At 46.9% G+C, this 24,366-nt stretch overlaps 1 protein-coding gene across 1 annotated transcript in view; it reads left to right on the forward strand.

Annotated features, from left to right (window-relative positions):
- Positions 1-24,366, forward strand: part of DNAH17 (dynein axonemal heavy chain 17) — an 8,024,690-nt gene that overhangs the window by 5,418,245 nt on the left and 2,582,079 nt on the right. The window contains exon 52 of the mRNA XM_069655242.1: positions 13,342-13,506. Within this exon, the coding sequence (XP_069511343.1) occupies positions 13,342-13,506 (165 nt within the window). The remainder of the gene's footprint in view (positions 1-13,341; positions 13,507-24,366) is intronic.

Below are 24,366 nucleotides of genomic sequence, written 5' to 3' on the forward strand. Positions count from 1 at the left end.
TTGAACTTAATCCTCGCAGCCACTGGGAGCCAGTGTAGAGATTTCAGTCCTGGAGAGATACGGTCCCTGGGCTTGAGACCAAGGACAAGTCTCGCAGTTCTGTTCTGGATGAGTTGCAGAGGGCGGAGAGTGGAGGCAGGCAGATTAAGATAGAGGCTTTTACAGTAGTCCAGCTTCGAGAGAACCAGGGCTCGGGAGACAGTGAGCTTCTGGGGGAAGGAGAGGAAGGGAAGAATACCTCTGAGGAGGTGCAGCTGGTAATGTGACTTCTTAGAGACGTCAGATATATGAGGAGAGAAGGAGAGTGTGGAGTCAAAGATGACCGCAAGGTTTTTTGCCTTACAGGTAGGAGCAGGAAGAGGGCCAAGAGAGGCCGGCCAGAGAGCTGCAGGGAAGGAGGGAGTGGGTGTGCCGATGAGTAGGATCTCAGTCTTACTAGCATTAAGGCAGAGGTCATTGGCAGCACACCATTCCTGGATAGCAGACAGACAGTCAGAGATGAGGGAGGGAGAGGAGGAGGCCGAGGGTAGCCTGAAAATGAGCTGGGTATCGTCCGCATAGCACTGAAAGTTGGGGCAGAGGGCGGCGATGTGGTGGGCAAGGAGTGCCAGATACTGGTTGAACAGCCAGGGAGAGAGATTAGATCCCTGGGGAACGCCACAGGTGGAGAAAAAGATATCAGAGAGGAAGGACCCAAGTTGGACCTGGGAGGGTCGATTGGAAAGGAAAGAGGTCAGCCACGCCAGAGCCTGACCAGTGATACCCAGGTTATCACGGAGACGGTTGAGCAGGATGGCATGGTTGACAGTGTCAAAGGCAGAAGAGAGATCGAGCAGAATGAGAACACACGGAGTGTTGGAGTCGAGGTTCAAGAGCAGGTCCTCACGGATGTTCAGGAGAGCAGTTTCCGTGCTTCTGGCCGCTCTGAAGCCAGATTGATGGTCATGGAGACTATCAACAGCTTCAGCATGGAGGTTAAGCTGGGAGATGGCCAGTTTCTCCAGGAGCTTGCCCAGGAAGGGAGTGATGGAGATTGGGCGATAGTTAGCCGGACAGGAGGGGTCGGCAGAGGGTTTCTTAAGGAGAGGGTGCACAAGGGAGTGCTTGAGGGGGGATGGGAAGACTCCAGAGGCGAAGGAGTGGTTGCAAAAGTCAGCCAGGGCAGGAGCCAGGGAGTCGATGTGGTCCTTGATAGTTTTGGAGGAACAGGGGTGAATCTGTTTAGACGAGACTTTCATAGATCGGACTTGTCTGGAAACCTCGTCAGCAGAAAAAAGGGGAAAGGCAGAGAAGGAGGGAGGAGCGGTGGCTGCAGAAGGGCCAGAGGAAGAGCAGGGAAGAGAGGGGGGGAGGTGATAGGAGGGGAGTGAGGACAGGATGTCCTGAGTTTTAGAGATGAAGTGGGAGGCCAGTGCAGTGCAGAGGGCCTGGGAGGGGACAGGAGAGGTAGAGACTGCAGCAGGGTTGGCAAGCTCCTTGCAGATTTTAAAGAGTTCAGCCGAGTTGTTAGATGCCGCAGAGATGCGGGCTTGGATAAGGGCTCTCTTCTTGGTGAGAACAGAGAGACGGTATTGCCTTTGGAGCAGGCGGCAGGCCAGTTTGTCAGAGGATGAACATGAAGCACGCCATTTCCTCTCTGCCACCCTGCACTTGCGTTTTAGGGTGATGAGATCCGAATCATACCAGGAGTTACATTTGGCTTTGGGCTTCAGGCGGATTTTCATGACAGGGGCAAGGATATCAAGAGTATCAGATATAGCAGAGTGGAGCAAGGAGAGGGCTGTGTCAGGGTGGGAGTCATCCGAAGCGGGCGGGGGGCAAGAAGGTGGCAGCGAAAGCCGCAACTGAGGTACGGCATACCTCAGGCCAATGGGACTTCAGTCCATGGATCAAACAGGGAAATGTGTCCGCTGAGTGGACCCAGATATCACACATTTTTTGAGATGTACATTTCAGTTCTTTGCAACAAAAGTACTGCTCGGATTTCCACCAAACACACAAAAGCACACTTTCTGACCTAAGCCCCAGCTCCTGCCGCAAATTTGGTGAAAATCCGTCCAGCCATTCGGTCTGTAGCCGTGTGCAATGTTTTTTCCCCATTCGTCTATGAAAAAAAAAATGTTATGACCCCCATAATAACTTTGCCCCCCCTGCACAAAACCTCGCCCAACTTGGCGACAAAATTCAGAGCCGGCCATATCATTTTTTTTGCAAAGTTTGGTGAGGATTCCTCCAGGGGGAGCAAAGTTATAAACTGCTGAAAAAGTGCTCTTCCTTTCGGTTTAGCAACTTAGGGCCTCATTCCGAGATTGGAGGTAGTCATGGCGCTATTTGCGCCATGACTGCCTCCAATAAAGGTACCGGTACCAGTCTCTTTCAATGGGGACTTACCGGTGTAGTCCACCTTTGCCGGACCGGTAAGTCCCATTGAAAAAACCATTCCCCATTCCCATTTGAGCCCCCATAGTGCTCAATGGGAATGGGAAAGTAGCTAATAACGGTACCGTAATTTGCGGTCCCGTTATTGGCTCTGATTTCCCTTAACGGGTCCCGTCCATAACGCCTGGTAAAACCAGGCGTTAAAGGAGGGACCCGCTAAGGGAACTCGTAATAGGGCGGTAATGGATTACCGGCACCGGTCTCCTTACCGGTGCCCGGTATCCCTTACCGTCCTACTCGTAATGAGGCCCTTAACCATAACTATATGGCTGCTACCGCGGGCTGTGTAATATATTTATATATAACTGCACAAGCATATATTATCAGGGTCCATATGAGGCCACAATATTGCAGTCATTTATACACTCATAGTTTCTAGAACAACTGTTATTACAGAAACATCTAAACTAGACTGCAGAAAAATCTTTCTACCTAAAACTGGATATAGAACATATGCTCTGCCGTAGTGTCACCAGTGACTTTGCAGACGCCACAAATTACCAGCTGTCTTGGCCCAACTGCTCCCTTTTTTGCACCAGTGCACATGTATGTTAAGATACACCTTTGATGCCCGACAAAATACTCCCAAATTTTGGGTCATAGTACTTTAAAACATTTTCCCCAGACGTGCGTCTTCCTACCTTGTCCTGCAACATTCTATCATATAGTCACCAATCACCACGGTCATGACGGGTCACCTCCAAGGGTCATCGGACCCATTTTACTGCAACCTATATGCAAAGTTCTGCAATGTCAAGTTTTCTTTCTCTTTGTTTGCCCATGGATGGGGAGCCCACATTTCAGAGACACACACTCAGACTCCGTTGCACAGGCAATAAATGGGAGGGGCGTTACTGTTAAGTTACATAACGTCACCTTTTGAATGGATTGTGTCCTCCCACGAAAATGTATCTTTAGATATCTCCCCTTCCACCGTTAGCTGCATCAGCAAAAATATTTTGCCAGAGTGCGCTGTGCGTTGTCGTTGTCAACTCGATGTCCATCGATGTCTCCTATGTAGGCTGATGTCATCGATAGTATAAATGGAATGCACCACGCCTGTTAATTCAGTTCTGTTTTTCCACGATAGCTATCGCCAATGATTTTTCGTGAAACCTTGTCGCAACAATGTCTTCTTCTTCTTCTTCTAACCCGATGACCGGTTTCAAGAAATAGATCAACTGTGTAGCTAAGATGTCGATAACTGATCCATATCAGGTCTGGTTATGGTGTTTTGGCGTCGACCAGAGAACAGCTGAATGTGGATCTTGCTAATTTATGATGGGCAAGGCGCTGAAGGAATGCAAGAGGAAACTTGCGGGGGTAGGCCCCCACTAAAATCCCCATCCACAACTCCATCGAAAAGGCATTCTTTAAATTATTTGTTATTTTCTTATTCATTTATTGAGCATTTGTATGGAGCCTATACGGCAGAAAGTGTTTCCATGGGCCACAAGACAGGAGAGGGGGCAACAGAGGAGAATATAACAGTAACGTTCCTACTAGTCCTTGTGAAATTCGGATTGTGCAAGTGCAGTAACTAGAAGTGCAGGTGAGGGGGCTGGTCGCAGAGAGGGAAGGGATAAGGAAGGGAAGAGGGAGGCTGCAGGAGGCAGGGGGCCCAATGCCAGAGGCTGGCAAGTGATAATGGGGGCCATGGGGTGGACCGGCCTCAAGGCAAGTCAGGGGAAGGGGGCCCATAGGCAAGTGCTGCTAAGAGTGTGGGGGAGACTGGTCGAGGGAGGGCCTAGCATCTGGATGAGTCGAGAGGTGATTCTCTGCTGAAGAAATGGTCAAAGATCAAAGAAATGCTCCTGGTCACGAAGCAGTTCTTACCATTCCTCATCTTCTTTGAAAAAATGGAAGAAAAGATGCCACAGGTCCCTGTCCTCCTCCTCGGACTCCTAGCCTGAACGCTGGGTAGCTTGCCCCAGTAAGTCGGCGACTACAGCTGAATGCAGGGCTTTTAGGCAGGAGATGTTAAAGATATTCAAGAAGGTTGGCCCTGGACCTCCTAGAGAAAAGGAAAAGAACCATGACCCTATTGTGCCTTCCAAGGCTGACGAGGAGAAAAGTAAAGCTAAAGCTTGCATGCCCTCAAGCCCGAGTGAAAAGCTGCCGACCCAATCGAGTGTCCTCGAGGCCTTAAGTCGAGGACAGGCCCAACTCTTGTCCTTCGAAGACTCAGTTGCATAGCAGGTTGAATCCTTTGAAAACGTTTCTATCGACGTTGATGGCGTCAAAGCCCTGGACGCCGAAGGAAATTGAAAAAACATTAAAGTCTTTTCCAAATAAATATTTTTTCAAGTCCCTGTCTTCGATTTTCAAAGAGCATGGGCCCTCAGATCAGGAAACGCCACCTTTTGGGTTAGAATATGGCATACCCAATATCCCAGAGGCCTTCATATTAGAGGAATCAAGAATGATGTTTAGATTGGGGCTCCGGCCAGATGATTTGTGTTGGAGTTGTAACAATGATAGGGGCACATTATTGCATTTACTGTGGGATTGCCTGAGAGTGCTGGAGTTTTGGACGGCAGTGATTGATAGAATCTATTTGATTTTTGATGTGGTTTTGCGGAGGTCGGCAGTGAATGTCATCTTACTTTCCCGTAAGGATAGGGGTGGTCGAATTGCGAGACATTCTTGTTGGATTGATAGGGCCATAATGGTGGCTATCAAGTTAATACTCAGGCTTTGGAAATCGAGGAAGAAACCTAATGTTGATGAATGGCTGACGGAATTACATGTTTTGGCACAGTATGATAAGGTTTCATTTCGTAATAAAGATAAGGATGAGGATTATTTGAAATTGTGGGGTCCTTTTATGGCTTTATATGACTGATAGGAAGGTGGTCTTGTTTTAACGGTTATGGTATTCGCTGTGTAGAGAGTGGGGTTCCTTTTTTTCTTTTTTTGTTGTCTTGTGTGGTTGTGATTCTTTTGTTGGTTATGTTTCACTATGGTTGGTTTTCTGCTTGATATGAATTATTTATAATGCTCTTTTCTTTTTGTACATTTCATTCTTCATGCTGACTGTGAAACATTGTTACTTTTACTATTGTTGTTTATGTGAAAATTAATAAAGTGGTGTTAAAAAAAAAGAATGAGGGATTTATATGACAATTTACAAACAGCAAGTTGCCTTGACAATTCACCAGAATTCGAGTTTGGAAAATGTGATTAATCAGAACACGCTGAGGCATCCTATAAGCAATTAATGGGCAAGGTAACAGAATGTCTGGGATGAGACAGACCAGCTCTACCATTTTGAGCAAGATTACCTCATGGACCTCTTAGATAAGGGTCCCTAAAAAGACCCTGTGTTGCCTTTTCCTCTAGCCCTTCAAAAAAGTGTAAAGGCTAATTGGGAAGTACCGGAGACAAGCCCGGTTGTAAATAAAAACCTTACAAAGAAGTATAGGCCTTCTAGTAGTGACCCAGAATATCTATCCAAACACCCTACTCTGAAAGCCTGGTGGTTCAAGCTACAACTTCCACCCTAGGACAGGCAGCATATCCCACAATACCACCAGACAGAGATGGTAAGCGAATCAATGCTATGGCAAAGAAAGTATTTTCAGCTGGGAGTATAGCTTTGAAGTCACTCAACGGCACTTGTGCCCTTGCTAAATGTTACTACACCTCGTGGAATTGTATCTCTATTTCAGCAGAACGTATCCCTGAAGGAGTGGAGTGATAAGGCTTTCTTAACATTCTGAAGGGTGGGAAAGATGCAATGTGTGAGTCTCTCCAATCAGGTTTGGACTCAGCCAATAGTATTAGCGTAGCCATGGTGGTGAGCACTGTTATATGCAATTTGGGTGGTGGAGGAAGTCTGGTTTTCACCTGATGTGCAGTCTAGACTTCTCGACATGCCCTTTGACGGCACTCAACTATTTAGCAGTAAGGCTGACGAGAGCCTAGAAAAGTTACAGACCTCAAAAGCATCAGCCAAGCCACTCAGCACCACCATTAGACAACCACAGCATTCACATGCCATGGCGCAGGCTTGGAGGGGTAGGTCCTTTCGATACAGCTCCTCATTTGGAAGAGCAAGAGGACTGGACAGTCGAAGAGGTCAAAGGAAATTCCCTCTCAGTGGACAAGAAAGAGGTGCCAAGCCCGCCCAAGCAACGGCTTCTTTACCCTCAGCTGCTGCTTCAGCTGCTTCAAAACTACTATGAGGATTTATTCCACAGGACACCGGTAGGAGGTAGACTCACTCAGCATCTGGAAGAATGGCGGGGCTTTACTGCAGATGCTTCGGCATCGCAAACAGTAGCCCAGAGTTGCTGCCTCCCCTGTTTAAGAAGGCCTCAGGTTCATCCACCAGGGAGACACTCCCGAAAAACTCTGGATCCATTCCTCTTGCAGGAAATGGCGAGCTTGCTAAAGAAAAGTACTATAGAACCAGTACCTATGACGTAGAAGAGAAAGGGATGATGCTCCCCTTAATTTCTGGTCCCCAAGAAGGACGGAGGATTGAGAACCATTTTGAACTTGAGATGCTTGAACAAGTTCCTCAGGACAAGTTCAAAAGGGATACCCTTTCTCATATCCTTCAAGCCCCAGGATTGGATGGTGTCATTGGACATTCAGGATGCTTACTTTCATGTACCTATCCAATCCATCACAAGCAGAGAAAGTACCTGAGGGTCGTCATTGGCGGTTCTCATTATCAGTTTCGAGTTCTGCCATTTGGGATGACTTTCATGCAAGGGCTTTCACCAAGCGGATGACGGTTGTGGCAGCAAGTCTCGTGAGAGAGGGGATTCACGTCTACCCCTGCTTGGACGATTGGCTGATCAGGGCAGGTCCTGGAACATCTCAGCATCAACTGACACTCTCTTCACAGACTGGGCTTCTCCCTCAATTTTAAGAATTCCCACATGATAACTTTCCAAAAGCTCCAGTTCATTGGAGCAATCCTGGATACATCCTCTCGGAAAGCCTCGCGACCCAAGGTGAGGGCTCAACACATTCTGAAGATGGTCACCAAATTCCAGAATGCCCAACATCTTCCAGCCTTTGTCTTTTTGAGGTTGCTCAGCCTCATCACACCCTGCATTTTTCTGGTTCCAGAGGCGCGTTTGAGAATGAGATCTCTTCAGTGGCCCCTCAGATCCCAATGGTCTCACTTTTCAGGCAAGATGTCAGATCTGCTTGAGGTTGCGAGCAGGGTTGCACAGGAACTCCTGTGGTGGGCATGCAAGGACAACATTCTGAAGGTCGAACATTTTTTGGAGAAAACAGTAGTTAGGGATGCCTCCCTCACAGAGTAGGGGAGCCCATGCCACCGATCTGACAGTCAGTAGTTTTAGGAAAGTTTTCCTTCTTGTGCAATTTTTCCTCTGTTCATGGACCCCCAAACTTTTTGCTTTTGTTTGGCTATCTTGACCTGACTTTTTCCAGTGGAGCCCAGCCTTCAGCTAAACTCCCCAGGGCATTTGCTCTCTTGTTATGGGGAAACTGACATGTCCTTCAAACTGTCAGTACTGGGAAACTATGTTTCCCTTAGTTCTTGACTATGTTGCCATTTCTTGGTAACTTTTTAACCAGTACAGTGCGCTGGGGTCTCTTTGCGTTTTATGGCCCTAGGCACCCTCGAAGGATTTACGAGTGTGCCTGGGACAAACTAGTGGCAGCAGTTACTTTTCATAATAACGTACGTTTTTCATAAAAACGTACTTCTTTTTACGTTTACCGCGTTTTGGATGAAGACTGTGGCCAGGTCCAAAAATGGCCTGAGCCACAAAGTCTTTTGTTCTGTCCCATGGCCTTTTTGTCCCTTGCCTTCACCCAGGTCGAGTAACATGGGTTTTCCTTGGGGTTTCCACGTTTGGGCATGCAGCCTCTCACGAAAACCGATCTCTTTTGCAGGCTTTTGCATGTCACAGGTGTGTACCCAGGAAAAGGGTTGGGACAGTCTAGTCCTAGTCCACACTACTGGTGGCAGGATATCTGGAGTGCCTGAATGGATGAGACCACTGTGTGCCGTGATTGGTACAGATCTGGGATGCCTGCAAGAGAGCAGATCTTCTATTGGAAGTCCTAGATTTTGGCGCAAAGCTAATCTTGGATAAGAGAAGGGTCTCTGCAGCCATTCCTGGTTGATCTCCTGTGTTCTCTAGAGAAGGAGCCAAGTCTCCGGTACAAAGAAACTGACTTGTTATTTCTGACTTGTTATTTCTTCATCAAACCAGAAGGCCTGCTAAGGCTCTTCAACCCTTTGGAGTAGTCGGAAAAACGACACTTGGCGTACTATGTTTACCCACCGAAGAATCTCTTTCGGAAGTGTTCCTGGGCCATCCGTTGAACTTTCCAGCTTGCCCTCAGGATACCCTGCGGAACCGCTGCCATCTCAAATGCAAACCAGAGACATGGGACATTGCTTGCTTGTGGTCCCGTGCATTCTCTTGCCTAACTTCACAGGCCTCGCTCCTCTGGGCCCCGAATTAGGAGAGTGTGTACTGCGACCCGCTCCTGTGATTCACGCGTCGATACTGGTTGGTGACTGTCACTATAGACTCCTTGCTGTTCTGTTCTCCTGTGCCCTGAAGCTCACTGCACCACAATGTTTTTCAAACCTCTTTCAGAAGCTGAGAAAAGGCAACAGTCCTGTCACCGACAATGGTTCTCCACTGTAGTCGCTGAGAGCCAGATACTCGCGAAACTGCAAGACTGGAACTTACAGGCAGCCTCGACTAAACTGGCAATGTTTGATCTAGAATGTGCATAGTGTCATGAGTACTTGCATAATTTACCAGTGGACCCCTGGCACTGCAGATTGTTTTTACGCACGAGTATCCCATAAAGGTACTCAAACTTGGCTGGGTTAGCCTGCACTCCCTAGCTATTCCCCCTTTCAAATACTTTCTTGCTGCCAGGGGCAGGGGTTACTTGAATGGCGGGAACCAATTCTTCATCGCCTCAAGCCCCTTCCTGACTTGCTACAGCCCCTACAAGAAGGCCCGAATTCTGCTGCATCTGCGCGATTGTGCATAATTACACACAACTGTACTGTTGAGCACAAGTCTCCACTCTTCTTAGGGGTTGAACTCGAAAGATAGGGAACGTTCTTGGGAGAATTGCCTACTGCCATCCATGTGTTAATTTAACCCTTATGTGGTTGTATTTATCACTATATTTCAGTAGGAAACGTAATGCATATATATTGTATAGTTTAAGGATTTGTGTGAAAACTGTTTTCTCATTACTAAAGTTAATAGTTTCTATTTGGTCCGGCCGACAATAAATGTATAGATATTTTTCGTATACACTTGTCTAAGAGTAATTTGTGGTTTGTTGCTGCGTGTGCTCATTGTGGCTTCTGATCACTCTCACCCCTCCATAGACTTAGTCTTCACCACCACCAAGGTCAGAGTTTAGAAATCCATTTTAACAAGCGTTTATTGGTCTGCATCGGAGTCCAAACTACACATCAACCTTTTGGAGCTGAGGGCAATCAGACTAGCGCTAAAGACCTTCCTGCCCGTTGTACGGGAAAAGAATGTCCTGATAATGACAGACGGCACAGTGGCCATGTACTACCTCATCAAGAGAGGAGGTGTAGGGTCACTACTGCTGTGCAGAAAGGCAATGCATATCTGGTTCTGGGCACTTCATGAAGAAATCTCAATGTCAGCAGTTCAACTAGCAAGAGAGGAGAACACAGCAGAGGATGCTCTGAGAAGGCAGAGCACAGTGGGAACTCGCACAGGAAGTCCCTCAAGAGATCTTCACCCTTCAGGGAACCCCTCAAGTAGATCTGTTCTCGTCCAGTGTCAACCGGAAGTGCAAGCTTTTCTGCTCCAGGTAATTTCCGCCATGAGGAGCTCTAGGGGATGCGTTCGTAATGTCCTGGGAGTTCCCACTCCTACATGCCTTTCCTCCAGTCCCCGTCTTTCCTCAAGTCATCAGGAGGTTAAGAAGGTTTGAGAAATCCATGATCCGAATTGCTCCAGAAGGACCTGATACCCGGACCTTCTCGACATGTCCTTCTGCCCTCCAGTTCATCTTCCACAAAGACAGGAGCTCCAGAGGTGAAGACCCTCAACATTCACGCATGATTTCTGAGCGGTTGGGATGCAAGGATTGGGACCTCCCGGAAGACATGATGGAGATTTTGCTTTCGCCCAGAAGGCCAGCAACAAAGTCTCTGTATCACAGACATTGAAACAAGAATGTGGATCCTTTTCAATGCGACACAGGCATGGTGTTGTCATTCCTTCTGCATCTAGCTAATCTGCAGCTCCAGGTTGGCACTAACATAACAGGTGTACTTGTAATGCTAACGTTCACCCCCTAAAGGGTATCTCGGCACTAATAACCGATGTTTATTGTTACTTAACTTAATGGTACTCATTTTATCAATCTAAGAAGGATGAAGGGCTGAGTGGACCTGCCGGGATTCGAACCTGTGACCATGAGGCCCCTGTAGTGGATGCATTATTCCACTGAGCCACAGACATGGCACTGTCAAGGTTAATCTGGCGGCTCTTTCAATTTTTAAGTGCATGTCTGAAGAAACTTCTTACTTTAAGATGCTGCTGATTATTCAATTCTTAAAAGAACTCACAAATGTGTTCTCTCCAGTCCCAATTGTGGTCCCTGTTTGGGATTTGAATCTAGTATTGAAGTTTCTAATGTGTGCTCCTTTTGAGCCACTTCACTCTTGTCCGTTGAGGCTACTGACACTGAAAACAATCCTGTTAATGGCTTTAATATCCACCTGAAGGTTGAGCGAATTACAAGCGTTATCCTGCAAGCCACCTTTCACAATCTTTTAGAGACAAACTTGTCTTGAGAGTTATACCTGCCCTTCTACCAGAAGTGGTTTCTGATTTTCAAATTTCACAAATAATTGTTTTGCCAACTTTTTACCCTCCACCACATCCTAGTAAGGAGGAGGAGAGACTGCACAGACTAGACCCTAAAAGAAGGCAGAGCTTCTACATTTAATGTCTTGCTAAACTAAGGCAACATTACCAACTTTTCTGTTGGTTACACCGGGCATACATTGAGTCTGGCAGTTACTAAGCAGACATTATCCAGGTGGATAATTCTATGAATCACAGAATGTTATAGACGAGCGGGGAAGGAAGCTCTAGTAGGTTTACTCAACAAGGGCCAGGACTACTTCTTCTGCCTTACAAAGAAGGGTGCTGATTCAGGACATCTGTGTGGCAGCCACTTGGTCATCTGTTCACACCTTCACAAAGTACTATTGCCTAGACTCTCCATCAGGCCAGGAGACAGAATTTGGAAAGGGTGTCTTGCACTCCATTCATGACAAACCTTGAAATGTATTTTTATTTTTTGAAAATTCTTACTCCCTTCTGCAATTTCATACTGCTGTGGAAGTCTCTCTAAAGATGAGACATACATGGGAGGATACAATCCATCCAAAGAACAAGTTACTTAGCTCTGGTAATGTTCTTTTGACTGGGTGTTCCTCCCACATATTTCACATTGACCCTCTCATCCTACTCCGCAGTAGAATTTCCTTGCATTCACCTTGCGTTCTTTGAACGTCTTATCTCTTTTAGCTACACAGGCGGTTTTCCTGTGGGAAGAAGGCGAAAAAATTGAACTGATCTGAAGTAACGGGCACGGTGCATACCATTTATACTATCGATGACGTCAACCTCAATGGGAGACAGAGGTCGTCGAGGGACATTGTGTTTATGACGACAGCACACGGCGCCCTCTGATGAAAAACGTTTTCCGAAGTAGCTGATGCTGGAAGGGCAAATATCTAAATATGAGGAATACGTGGGAGCGACATCCAGTCGAAAGAACCTTAACCGGGGTAAATAACTTGCTCTTCGCAGGGAGCTGGGTTGATTGGAATTTCAATGATGCTTCACATTGCATCACCACCTTATGGCAGCCTGCTCAACATCACAGAACTCTGACTCAATGGGTGCCCTCAACCGCATAAGATAGATAAGGGTCTGCCCTAGGCAGGAATGTTACTTAGGAGAAACTCTTGCTTCCCCCATTAACAAACAGACCCCACAGTATCTGTAGGGACACATTAAGCTCTCACTGGTATATTCCCTTCCTGGTCGTGGGAAGCACTGCATCTCTCAGTGGGCCACTTTGCTATCATTAGTCAGCTACTGGAGTAGAGTGTGTCCAGGGGATCCATATGCACTGCAGGCAGTATGAACTTGAGGCCCAGTTTTCTTAATTGTTGCTTCCTTCAGACTGGCAGCCCCTTCACATCCTGCACTGGGCCTTAGGTGGAAATAAGTGATGAAATAGCTGATTTAATCTCTGTAGCTGATTTAATCTCTGCAGTGCCTTCTCGATGAAAAAGTTAGCAAAACATGCTATTCTCACCTCCAGGAAGTCCAAATCTCGGAGTAGTTCATTTTAGTGTTATTGCAGAGCAATTGTTGGCTGGTGTGTGTCTTCTTTCTTGCTTCTAGTCCTTCTGCTTATGGGTCCTTTAGTATTACTCATTTCCAAGTGATTGTTTCACAAGGATGATGCAGTTAGATGTACAAAAGGTATATATAGTCTGTATCCATCTTCCAGTTACTATTTACTATATATATATATATGGACAGGAGACACCAACTGATCACCCCAACACATACACAGTGCATACCCAAAGGGAATACGCTCTTTCAAATCATTCTGGGCTGTGTGACTGCAGACCTGTGCCACCTGAGTGTTTTCAGACCAGTCTTTATATGGAGGTGTATTTCAAGGGCTGAGAAATCTGCTGAAGGAATGCTGAAGGAATGCTAGATCTATCGGAAAGAACATTAATGAAGGTAATTAACTAATTCTACAATGGGGAAGGACTTTCACTGATCTCACAGAAAAAAGACTTGTTTTCTATCATTCATTATCATTGCTGGTTGTCATGTTGTCCTTTATTTGTAGGAGATACCCGATACTGTCCTCTTTGCTCGGCCAAATATTTACTCTCACTTTGCTCTTGGGATCGGTGAGCCCAAATATTTCCCAGTTACCGGATGGGCTGCTCTCAATAAACTTTTATCTGATGTCATGGACAGCTACAATGAGGTCAATGCAGTGATGAATTTGGTGAGTAATCACAGGAAAGGAGTTGTGTATCAGTGTGGGGCTACATGAACACATTTTGGGTATTTACTGAAGTTCAGGGTTGTGTTCAATTGTCTTACCAATTTCTTATACATGCACAATTTTTTTTGATCCTCTACAAGCAGGTTTCCACCTCTGTCATTCCACAGAAACTCCTTTCATGAATGTCTTCAACTTCATCGCATCTGCTAAGCACTCCAACCTACCCTCTATCCTAATTCTCCTTGACCTGCCTTGGCCTTTCCTCAATTCTTGTTTCCCACAGTTAAACACAGTATTCTTTTTTGTTAAATCGGCTACCGTGTCAAGACACATTTTATTTGAGGTGCACTGAAATCATGTTTCATGTCTTTTACAAGCTTAGACACATGATGTCCATGTCACACACACCTCACTTGTTTCTGGTGTCTCAGCAGAGACCATGACGCACAGGACTGCTGTTAATTCCGCCCAGTGCACCACAATGCGGTCAAGGAGCGGGTCGCCAAGCTGCTGTTGTCAGCAAGTCAGAAAAGCAAGCTGGCAAAATCTGATTCGGGTTGCCCACCCACTCTCTAAATTGAGTTTGAATCAAAAGAGAGAGATAAGAAAAAGGCACCATCAACTCTCAGAGTGAATTCTATTCTTCCAGCATCACTCCCTACATCCAGGATATGTCACTGGTCGAGGTGCAGGGTGGAGTAGATGGGCTCTGCTACTCAGATTACTTCAGGTTTGTCCAGAACCTTCTTGGATTTCATCCTTTTTAAAATGTCTCTAAATTGTGTCACAACTCTATAAATAGTGGTTACAGAAAGGTACCAAATCCTCTTTGAATGCCTCTGATGCAATACCACCATGCTCAGACCTTTCACCCACCCTTGATAATGTGTTTTTACATTTTTGGTGTTCCTTACCCATTGCTGCATTACTGCCTCTCTGTTTACCTAGTTCCCCAGTGCCATTTTTAAATTGCTGTCGGTGTTGTCAGCTGTCCCATCTTGTATCCTGCTCTTAAAAGGTTGGTACTGTAAATGTCTTCTTGTTTCAATGTTTTAGTAGCTACTCTTTTAATTTTCCCAGTAATCTTAAAAATTATGCTGCTGTTGGCAGCAAGTTAGAAAAGCAAGCTGGAGAATGATTATCTTGATTGCTCACCCTCTCTCTAAATTGCAATTGAATCAAAAGAGAGAGCTAATAAAATGAAAAAGGCACCATTATCTCTCAGAGTGAATCCTATTCTTCCAGAATCTCTATCTACATCCAGTACATGTCACTGGTGGAGGTGTAGGGTGGAGTAGATGGCCTCCTCTACGCAGATTACTTGAGGTGAGCCCAGACCTTCTTTACACACATCTTCTTCCCCTGGATAGTGGGAGCAATTTAGGTTGGCCATGCTCAAGGTTTTTGAGCATTCCCCACTTTCGGTAAAAGCTCTTTATAACATAGCTGCCCCCTCCAAAGGAATGAAGTTTTGGCTGTGGAAGGCACTGCATCACTGTGCCCCAGGGTACGGGACCCAGTTCTAGTTCAAGAGAGGACCACCATGGCTTTCAGTATTAAAGAGTTCAGGTCCATCTTCTTAAATGCTGGTACCATTGATATCTCGGAAGTTGACTCTGGTGGTGCCGGTATTTTCAGTTTCGTACATCTTTTAAGATAACCTGAGGATAACGAAAGTATCCCTTATCGACTCCACATTGGCTCTTCAAGGATAACAAAAGTTTCCCGTATGGGCTCCAGATTGGCTCTTCTTATACAGAGGCCGCTGTTCCTGAAGGGTTTGACACTGAAGCGTAGTCAGATGAGTCATTTGTGTAACTTGCCCCCAATCTCTACAAGGCAAGCAACATTGACATGTCTCTGGATTTGGAAATAGGGCTAGATGTTGTCAGTGTCTTCCAGGCCTGTGGGATACCCTTGTCTGGTTGCACCAATTCAGGAGGTGAAGGTCTACTCTATACCATCAGTAAAATATCTCTGTTGGATAATTTAGCCCTACTCCAGGACCCCGGGGAGGTCAGAGTGTTCATCCTCCTGGACCTCACTGCGGTTTTTGACACTGTGGATTATGACCTCCTTCTGACCCGCCTTGAGCAGACGGGTGTTACAGGGTCCTTATTGACATGGTTTGAGTCATTCCTTGAGGAACGGATGCAAACCGTCTTCTTCCAAGCTTGTCAATCTACAACCCAGGGTCTAACCTGTTGGGTTTTCCAAGGATCTGCTGTGTCCCCTTTTCTTTTTAATCTGCGTTTGCTGGCTGATTTGATTGCTCAGTCTGGAGTCCTTTTTATACCTATGCCGACAACACAGTGTTTTTTGGCTTGACTCCATTCAATATGAACCTGCTGCCAAACTCCGTGACTGCTTGGACAGCAAAGCAAGTGGATGTTGGCCAACTGGCTAAAGCTGAAAAGGGATAAACCGGAGGTACTGTTGTTTGGTCCCCAATCGGCCGGTAGCCTGTTGAATTCCCAACAATTCTGGCCCAAATCGCTTGGCCAATGTCCAGCAGTCTGAGCATATGTAAAGAGCCTAGGGGTGAGACTTCTTCCCAGTGGGTGACAATAAGCACAGATTTCAGCAGTGTGTATGCAGAGTTGGGGAAACTTAAAATCCTAAGGAAGATACTGCCTCTTCTGCCCTCGGATAGCCTACCAAGCTGGTTACATCAGCGAAAATGGGGTCACTGGACTATTGCAACGGGATCTACCTGGGGCAACCCAAGTATCAGATACAACATATGCAGTTACTCCAGAATGCTGCAGCAAGGTTGGCACTTAACGCACCCCATCTGACTCCATTTGCTGCCCTCCTGCGGTGCCTGCATTGGCTCCCAGTGGCGGAACGGATTACGTTTAAGATACTTTGGGCCTCATTACAACGTAGGTGGTATAGGGATAACGGCGCCAGTAGACCTACCGTCGCCGTTATCCCACTACCGCCTCATTACGAGGTCTTGCTGGTCCTGCTGAGGATGTCTTCCTCCCCATTCCCATTGAGCCTGGTTACCCTTATTTCCGGACTGCCATACTCAGAATGAGGGCCACTGTCTTCTCTTGTGTGATGGGATGCTACTACCATTAGTTAAAGGCTGCTTAGCAGGCAGGAATAAAAGGGAAATGGGTTGTGAGGGCAAGTTCATCCGCAGGTACCTTTTCATGTTGAAGGTTTCAAATTTGCATAAAAAATGCTACTGTTTGTTTATTAACAATGTGAAAGATAATGATGGGATGGAGCGATGGAGGACACCTGATGTCTGAATTAAAAACTAGCACTGGGATGAAATCCTAGCTTCCCCTCTGATCCTGTAAAAATCAATTTACATTACATCATTTGCCATCACTGCCACAATTGTAATCACCTAGAAGTGATAATTTTTAGTGTGCCCTACACAACATGACACGCTAATGCATAGTTTAAAGATTTACTGATCTTTCAACTACATTATTACTAGTTGCACCTGACATATCATATGCCGAACTAGCTCTCTCTCTCTCTCTCTCTCTCTCTCTCTCTCTCTCTTTCACTCTCTCTATCTCTCTCTCTCTCTTTCTCTCTCTTTCTTTCTCCCTCATGGTCTGCAACTGCGTTTGTTCTTTTCATTTTTTTTTATTTTTAGTATTTGTGCATACTGTAACAAATGTACGGGCACAGAAGCAATACCACTAATCAGTGGCCAGCACACAAAATTAAATCTTTCCTTGGTGCTCAAAGAATAAACGGATCATTGGTTTTAATATGAATGTGATGCTTTACAAGCAGTAAGGACATTTTGTGAGGGAACACTGTCTGTATTCTTGGCAAAAGAAGCAATATAAAAAGGAAATTGTTTAATTGAATTATCATTTGAAACTGACTTTTTTTAAATGTGACAATGTTGATTTCTATGTATCACTTCCAGTATATATATTTGAGTCACAATAATACATGTCTAACTGAGCAAAGCACATTATCAAAAATATCCCCAAAATGTCAGCAATGAGTGTACCTAGCTACTTTGCGAGAAATCAAAGAATATTTGAGAACATAACAGTGACCACAGATGTTTACATTTGACAAATGTGTATGTGATAAAAGGGATGTATGCATGAATCGCTAAGCACATAATGCACACTGGGCTTGGTGTTGCTATAACGTTTCACAACACGCACAAAAATATAAAAAAATGCATAACCTTGAACTATATATACTCATTTAAACCCGCTCCGAAATTGGATGTGAGCATAAAATGGCTGGGATTTCTATGACTACATTAGGTTCTGAGGGCTCGTAGTGTTTGAGAAGATGAGGCGCTGAGAGGGTAACCTAGAGCATAAACATCCATAGATAAATATATGCATGATCTATCATTACCAGTTACTTATTTGGAAAAACATGGATGGGAATTACATTTTCGTGAATTAAATACATTCACGCTTGGAGAGTTGAGCTGCTTCCAAGCTGAACTAACTAGCTATGCTCCAGGACGAGAGTTGCAGGTAAGAAAGTAGAGATTCATTGCAGTGTGGTCTGGTGGTTCTGGACTGATTTGTTTAGCCCCTGATAAGCCTGAGCCCTACTGAAGTGAAGAAGGCAGTAGATATCCTGCTGGCACTGGCCATATGTCAGAATCCACCATTTAACTGAGATGCACAGGAGAAAACTGGTGTGTGCGTGTGTTTGTCTTGTCAGAAACCAAAGAGTGTCTCACTTGCTAGTCTCTGGCGATCACTCCCTCAGGTGACCAGGGCACGGCCATCGCCTTTGGATCCAGACCCTGGGGATGGACCAGTGTGGGTGGGAGTGAGGCAACCGATGGTGAGACGCTTATCCCCCCTTTTCTGTGCCCACACCCCATCCTATATTTTTAGGATTCTCCAATGTCCCAACTCCTCCCACCCCCCTTCTACATAAACACCTGATCGAAGACAAGGGAAACAGAGTAAAAAGGCCAACCCTTACATATCTCATTGGGCATATCCCATTAATCAGGTCAGGCAAAATCAGGCACTTGACCTTAATCACATACATCTGATACCCATTAGCTCCCCCCACATTAATAAAAGGTAGAACATAGAGACACACTCTGAGCAAGGTGAGACACGAGAAGGAGCAGATCTTCTGGGGCGAAGGCGAACTCACTGGAGCAGGACGACTGATCGAGGGACCAAAGCGAGGGGTGGAAAAATCCTGAAGTTCCCTGCAGGAGGTTGTTGCCTCCAGGAAACCGTGAAGGAGACGCGGTGAAAGGCAAATCCCAGACATGAAGAAGCCATCATTTTGTGTTTCAAGTACGCCAGTGACCGAGTTGGGGAGGCGAGGCCACACCTGTGGTATCAACCTTGACTCATGAATGAAAGCTGTAAATACAAGAAAGGTATGCACCCAACCTGTGAGTTAGCAAAAGAAATTAAAGGCGGCATTGTCTCAAGAAAAGATTGAAGCTGCAACAGTGTATCGCATGATTGAAGCTTGCACACGCACTGATGAGACGCGAAAGAAAGCAAACAGATAAAAGTGAAGCCAGTGATACAGAGTAGCGGTATGGTCCAGCGAAAGGAAACAGCCCACTCCAAAGTCTCTGCGAAATGTTTGATGTCTTGTTATAAAGTGGCAAAGTGAACGAACTCTGAAATGCGCAATGGTCAAGAATATCCCTGACGAAAAGGTAAGTAAAAAGGTGATTGCTTGAAGAGGAAGATGTCTTTGAACTTTTCTGATTGAGGTATAGAACTACCAATACCAAGAGACCTTGGGGGTCATGCTTAACTTTCCGGTCCGGAAACAACGGTACTGGTAAGCTTAACGGCACTGTTGTTTCCAGACCAGCAAAGTAAAAGTGTGGGGGGCGAGTCAGGTGCCCTCCCACCCGGCAGGTCTGACTTACCAGGTGGACCGGCACCCACCCACAGACTTTCACGGAAGCACTGGCACCGTTATTACCAGTGCCGGTGTTTCTGTGGTTACCATTCCCATGGGACAAGTGCTGATGTTGCGAAGCCCAAGCCCGGCTGAGGGAGCCCTAAGTGAACTATTTATGTCCTGAGAGGTCCGAGCCTGACAGAGGGAGACCTAGGTGAACCTTTTGTTGAACTGTGAAAGACATTTTGGAAAGCTGGAATAAGTGACTTTAACATGGAGGGCCAAGCGTACCTCGTCCCACGTTTTTAACTGCTTTATCCTGTTTGCGGAGGCTGCCCTACTCTGTGTTGTCCACCATGGGGAGGAGAGCTGACTCAGTCACATTGATCCTTTTCTTTGAACACACATTGCCCATTACACACTTTTTGTATAAGAGATAGGGCAGCCAGGCATTAGGTTTTGTTAGTATAGGCTATTTCGAAGGGATTGTGTCCTCCGACGTATTCCTTATCTTTGATAATATGTTTCCAGCTTGCTGGCCTCGGAAATGTTTTCTGTAGATGGCGCTGCGCATCGACGTCCGCCGAGTCGATATCCCTCGTCGGCCACCGTATCGGCGCAGACGTCACCATGCCCATAAATAGCCACGCGCTGCGTCCGTTGCTCAGTTCCGTTTTTCCGCGCTTCGTGGGGCCTCGGAACGTCGTTGCTCAGTTCAGTCAGGATAACTCTATATCTACTCGTTCTCGATGGCGTCTTCATCGGAACCGACGACGCCGTGATCCGGCTTCAAGAAATGTTGAGACTGAGGTAAAAAAAATGTCGATAACGGATCCACACAGGATCTGCTTGTGGTGCTTGGGAGCCGAGCACCATTGCTCGGAGTGTGAGGACTGCATGTCTATGACGGCGAAAGCCTTGAAGGAGCGCAAGGGGAAGCTTGAGAGAGGTAAATCAGTCAAAAACTCCTCGAAGGTTTCTTCTAGATCTTGAAGTAGCTCCCACCATTCGTCGATATCAAGACACTTAAAAAAGAGACGTCGAAGATCCCCATTCCTCGTCGTCTTCTGTTTCCCCAGAAACGGTCTCCTGTCCCACAAAACACAGCTCTCAGGCTGAGTGGGAGGAATTCAGAAAGAAAATGTTAAGCGTATTCGAGAACGCGGCCTCATCCCCTTCGAAGACAGCTGAGGATGATACCCTGGGTGAACAACCCAAAAAATCAAAACGCAGCGAGTCGCAGCACCTGGCGAAGCATTCCACCCGAGAGCGCCACAAGCCATCGGATAAGAAGGCACCATCTTCAACGCCGTCGTCGAAGATTCCTTTGACGCATGGATCGGCGCCATCGACGCCGTTGTCGAAGGGTTCCTCGACGCATCGTTCGATCTACTCGATGCCATCGTCAACGGCGACATCGACGCTGATGAAAGAGAAGACCAAGGCTATTCCACAGCCAACTGTGATTCCAAGGGCCTCCGGCACGATGCCGAGACCATTGTCGATGTCCTCGAGTAGGATCCCGATCCTCTCGAGTTCTTCAAGACCCCTTCCAGTTTTTTCGCCGCCGTTCTTGGCGCCTTCGAAGCCTGTCACATCGGCGTCGATGACATCAACGTTTTCTCACCCAATAATGACGAGTTTGGCTCCTTCAGCCTTAGAGATGGGTTTTACACCATTTCAGAGGTCAGAGTACCCTAGACTATCTTCAATTTATGAAGAGGGGGAAGATTCCGACCAGGAAACATTTGGGTTACAGAGGACCACACTGCCTATTTCAGAGGATTTCACCTCTGAGGAAAGAAGGTTGAAGGACCTACAGGAGTCACTACACGAGGCAAGTGGGCTGGACACTTCCCCAGAAGTGGAATTTGTTAAGCCAGACCCAGGGGAACATGCCGAAACACCCTATAGAACCCTTATGGCAAGAATTATTGAATTTATGGGTTGGTCTGCGCCTTCGCCTGTTTTTCAACAGGATGACCTAACAGACATATTAGACAAAGGTCCACAGGAGGACCCTGTGGTCCCCTTCCATGCAGCCTTACAAAGGAAAATTACATCTAATTGGGAAACTCCTGAAGTTATCCCTGCGGTCAATAAAAGATTGTCAGCCAAGTATAGGGTAGCGGCTGCTGACCCTGAATACCTGTCAAAACACCCGACCCCAGAGAGCCTGGTGGTTCAAGCAGCAACTTCATCTAGCAGTAGGACTGCTTACCCTACTGTCCCACAGGATAGAGATGACAAGAAGTACGATTCTATGGCGAAGAAAGTCTTCTCTGCTTGTAGTATGGCGTTGAAGTCCATCAACGCCACCTGTACGCTCGCCAGGTTCAGTCACACACTGTGGAAGTGTGCTTCATCAGCGGCTGACTGCATACCCGAAGGAGAGGAAAAGGAAGCCTTCCTTAACTTTATTAAAGATGGCAAAGATGCCATGTGCGAATCACTTCAAACTGGCATCGATTCCGCTGACAGTATCAGCAGGGCCATGGCGGCAAGTACAACAATCCGCAGGCATGCGTGGTTGAGAAAGTCTGGCTTTGCTCCAGATGTACAGGCCAGACTTTTGAATATGCCCTTTGACGGCTCTTCACTATTCGGAAAAAAGGCTGATGACAATCTGGAAAAGTTGCAGACTTCTAAAGCAGCAGCAAAGTCTTTAGGAGCTGGTATCCGCCAAACTCCTTTTCGCCCCTCAGGAAACTCTGGGAGAGGAAAGTCCTTTCGCTATTATTCCGCATTCGGGAAAGGCAGAGGACAGCCGGCTCAAAGAGGCCAAAGGAGATCCACCCGAGGTGGACGGGTCAGAGGTACTAAGGCCGCAGCAGCAGCAGGTGCCTCTTTACCCTCGGCATCTGCATCAGCCGCCCCCAAACCACTCTGAGGCCTTTCCACACAATACACCTGTAGGGGGCAGGTTAACTCACCATCTGGCGGAATGGCAGGCTATAACATCAGATGCTTGGGCATTGGAGACAGTTGCCCAGGGTTACTGCCTACCCTTTCTACACATCCCTCAAAGTCATCCACCGGGGAACAGCTCTCTAAAAGTTCCTGATCCACTCCTCTTGCAGGAAATTATAGACCTGCTAAAGAAAGGTGCCATAGAACCGGTACCTGTAGTGGACAGGAACAAGGGCTGGTACTCCCCCTACTTTCTCATTCCAAAGAAGGACGGAGGACTGAAACCCATCCTGGACTTACGAGAATTGAACAAGTTCCTCAGGAAGGACAAGTTCAAGATGGTAACTCTCTCTCAGATCCTTCAGGCCCTCCAGCTCCAGGACTGGCTGGTATCTCTGGAGCTTCAGGATGCTTATTTCCATGTGCCAATCCATCTCAAACACTGGAAATACCTGAGGTTCGCAATTGGCGACTCTCATTATCAATTTCGAGTTCTGCCATTTGGGCTGACCTCCGCCCCGAGGGTCTTCACCTAGCTGATGTTGGTAGCGGCAGCGAGTCTAAGGAGGGAAGGGATCCACGTCTACCCCTACCTGGATGATTGGCTGATCAGGGCTGTATCTTCGAAACAAGCCCAGGCCCAGCTAGATTATGTCTGCCACTTCCTTCACAAACTGGGCTTCTCCCTCAATTTAAAGAAGTCACAGATGATACCATCACAGAGACTCCAGTTCATTGAAGCGGTCCTGGACACTTCCCTGGGAAAAGCCTCGACACCAGAGGTGAGGGCTCAAGATATTCTACAGATGGTCACCAAGTTTCAAAATGCCCAACATCTCCCAGCCTTTGACTTTTTGAGGTTGCTAGGCCTCATGGCATCCTGCATCTTCCTTGTGCCAGAGGCTCACCTGAGAATGAGATCTCTTCAGTGGGCACTGAGAAGTCAGTGGTCGCAATTCTCAGGGAGAATGACAGATCTCCTCCGGATTCCGGACAGGGTAGCCCGCGACCTTCAATGGTGGGCCTATCCAGAGAACATCTTGAAAGGAGAACTGTTTTGGCAACCATGGCCGGAGATAACAGTAGTCACAGACGCCTCACTCACGGGGTGGGGAGCCCATGCCAACGACTTGACCATCAGCAGTCGTTGGTCTCCACCGGAGACCAGACTACACATCAACCTATTAGAGCTGAGAGCGATCAGACTAGCGCTGAAAACTTTCCTGCCATCAGTACAGGGGAGAAATGTCTTGATAATGACGGACAACACGGTAGCCATGCACTACCTCAACAAAAGAGGAGGCGTAGGATCACTGCCACAGGTGATGCAGCTCTGGTTTTGGGCAATCCAAGAAGGAATCTCTCTATCGGCAGTCCACCTTGCCGGAGAGAAGAACTTGACAGCGGACACTCTGAGCAGGCAGAGCACAGTCTCCCACGAGTGGGAGCTAGCTCAGGAAGTCCTTCAAGAGATCTTCGCCCTTTGGGGAACCCCTCAGGTGGATCTGTTCGCCACAAGCACCAACAGGAAGTGCGATCTGTTCTGTTCAAGGGAATTTCCTCCAAGAGGAGCTCTAGGAGATGCGTTCGTAGTGGGCTGGGAGTTTCCACTCCTTTACGCGTTCCCACCAGTCCCTGTTATTCCTCAAATGATCAGGAGGTTGAGAAGATTCTGGAAAACCATGATCCTAATTGCCCCGGATTGGGCCAGGAAAACGTGGACCCGGACCTTCTAGATATGTCCATCTGTCCTCCAATCCGTCTTCCACTCAAAGAGAATCTTCTCTCGCAGAAGGGAGGTCAGGTTCTCCATCCAGACACCAGAACCCTCAACCTTCACGCTTGGTTTCTGAAAGGGTGAGGTACAAGGATTGGGATCTCCCTGATGACGTTATGGAAGTGTTGCTTTCGGCCAGAAGTCCAGCAACAAAGTCTTTATACCGCTGCCATTGGAACAAATTTTGCAGCTTGTGTAGGGAAGAGAATATCAACCCTTTTTCATGTGGTACACCAACGGTGTTATCGTTTCTACTCTACTTGGCAAACTCAGGCCTTCAAGGTGGCACTGTAAAAGGCTAGCTCGCAGCGCTTTCTATCTTCAAGCGC

The sequence above is a fragment of the Ambystoma mexicanum genome, chromosome 3q, assembly GCF_040938575.1.
Source record: "Ambystoma mexicanum isolate Mex_15411 chromosome 3q, UKY_AmexF1_1, whole genome shotgun sequence".
Classification (NCBI taxonomy): Eukaryota; Metazoa; Chordata; class Amphibia; order Caudata; family Ambystomatidae; genus Ambystoma; species Ambystoma mexicanum.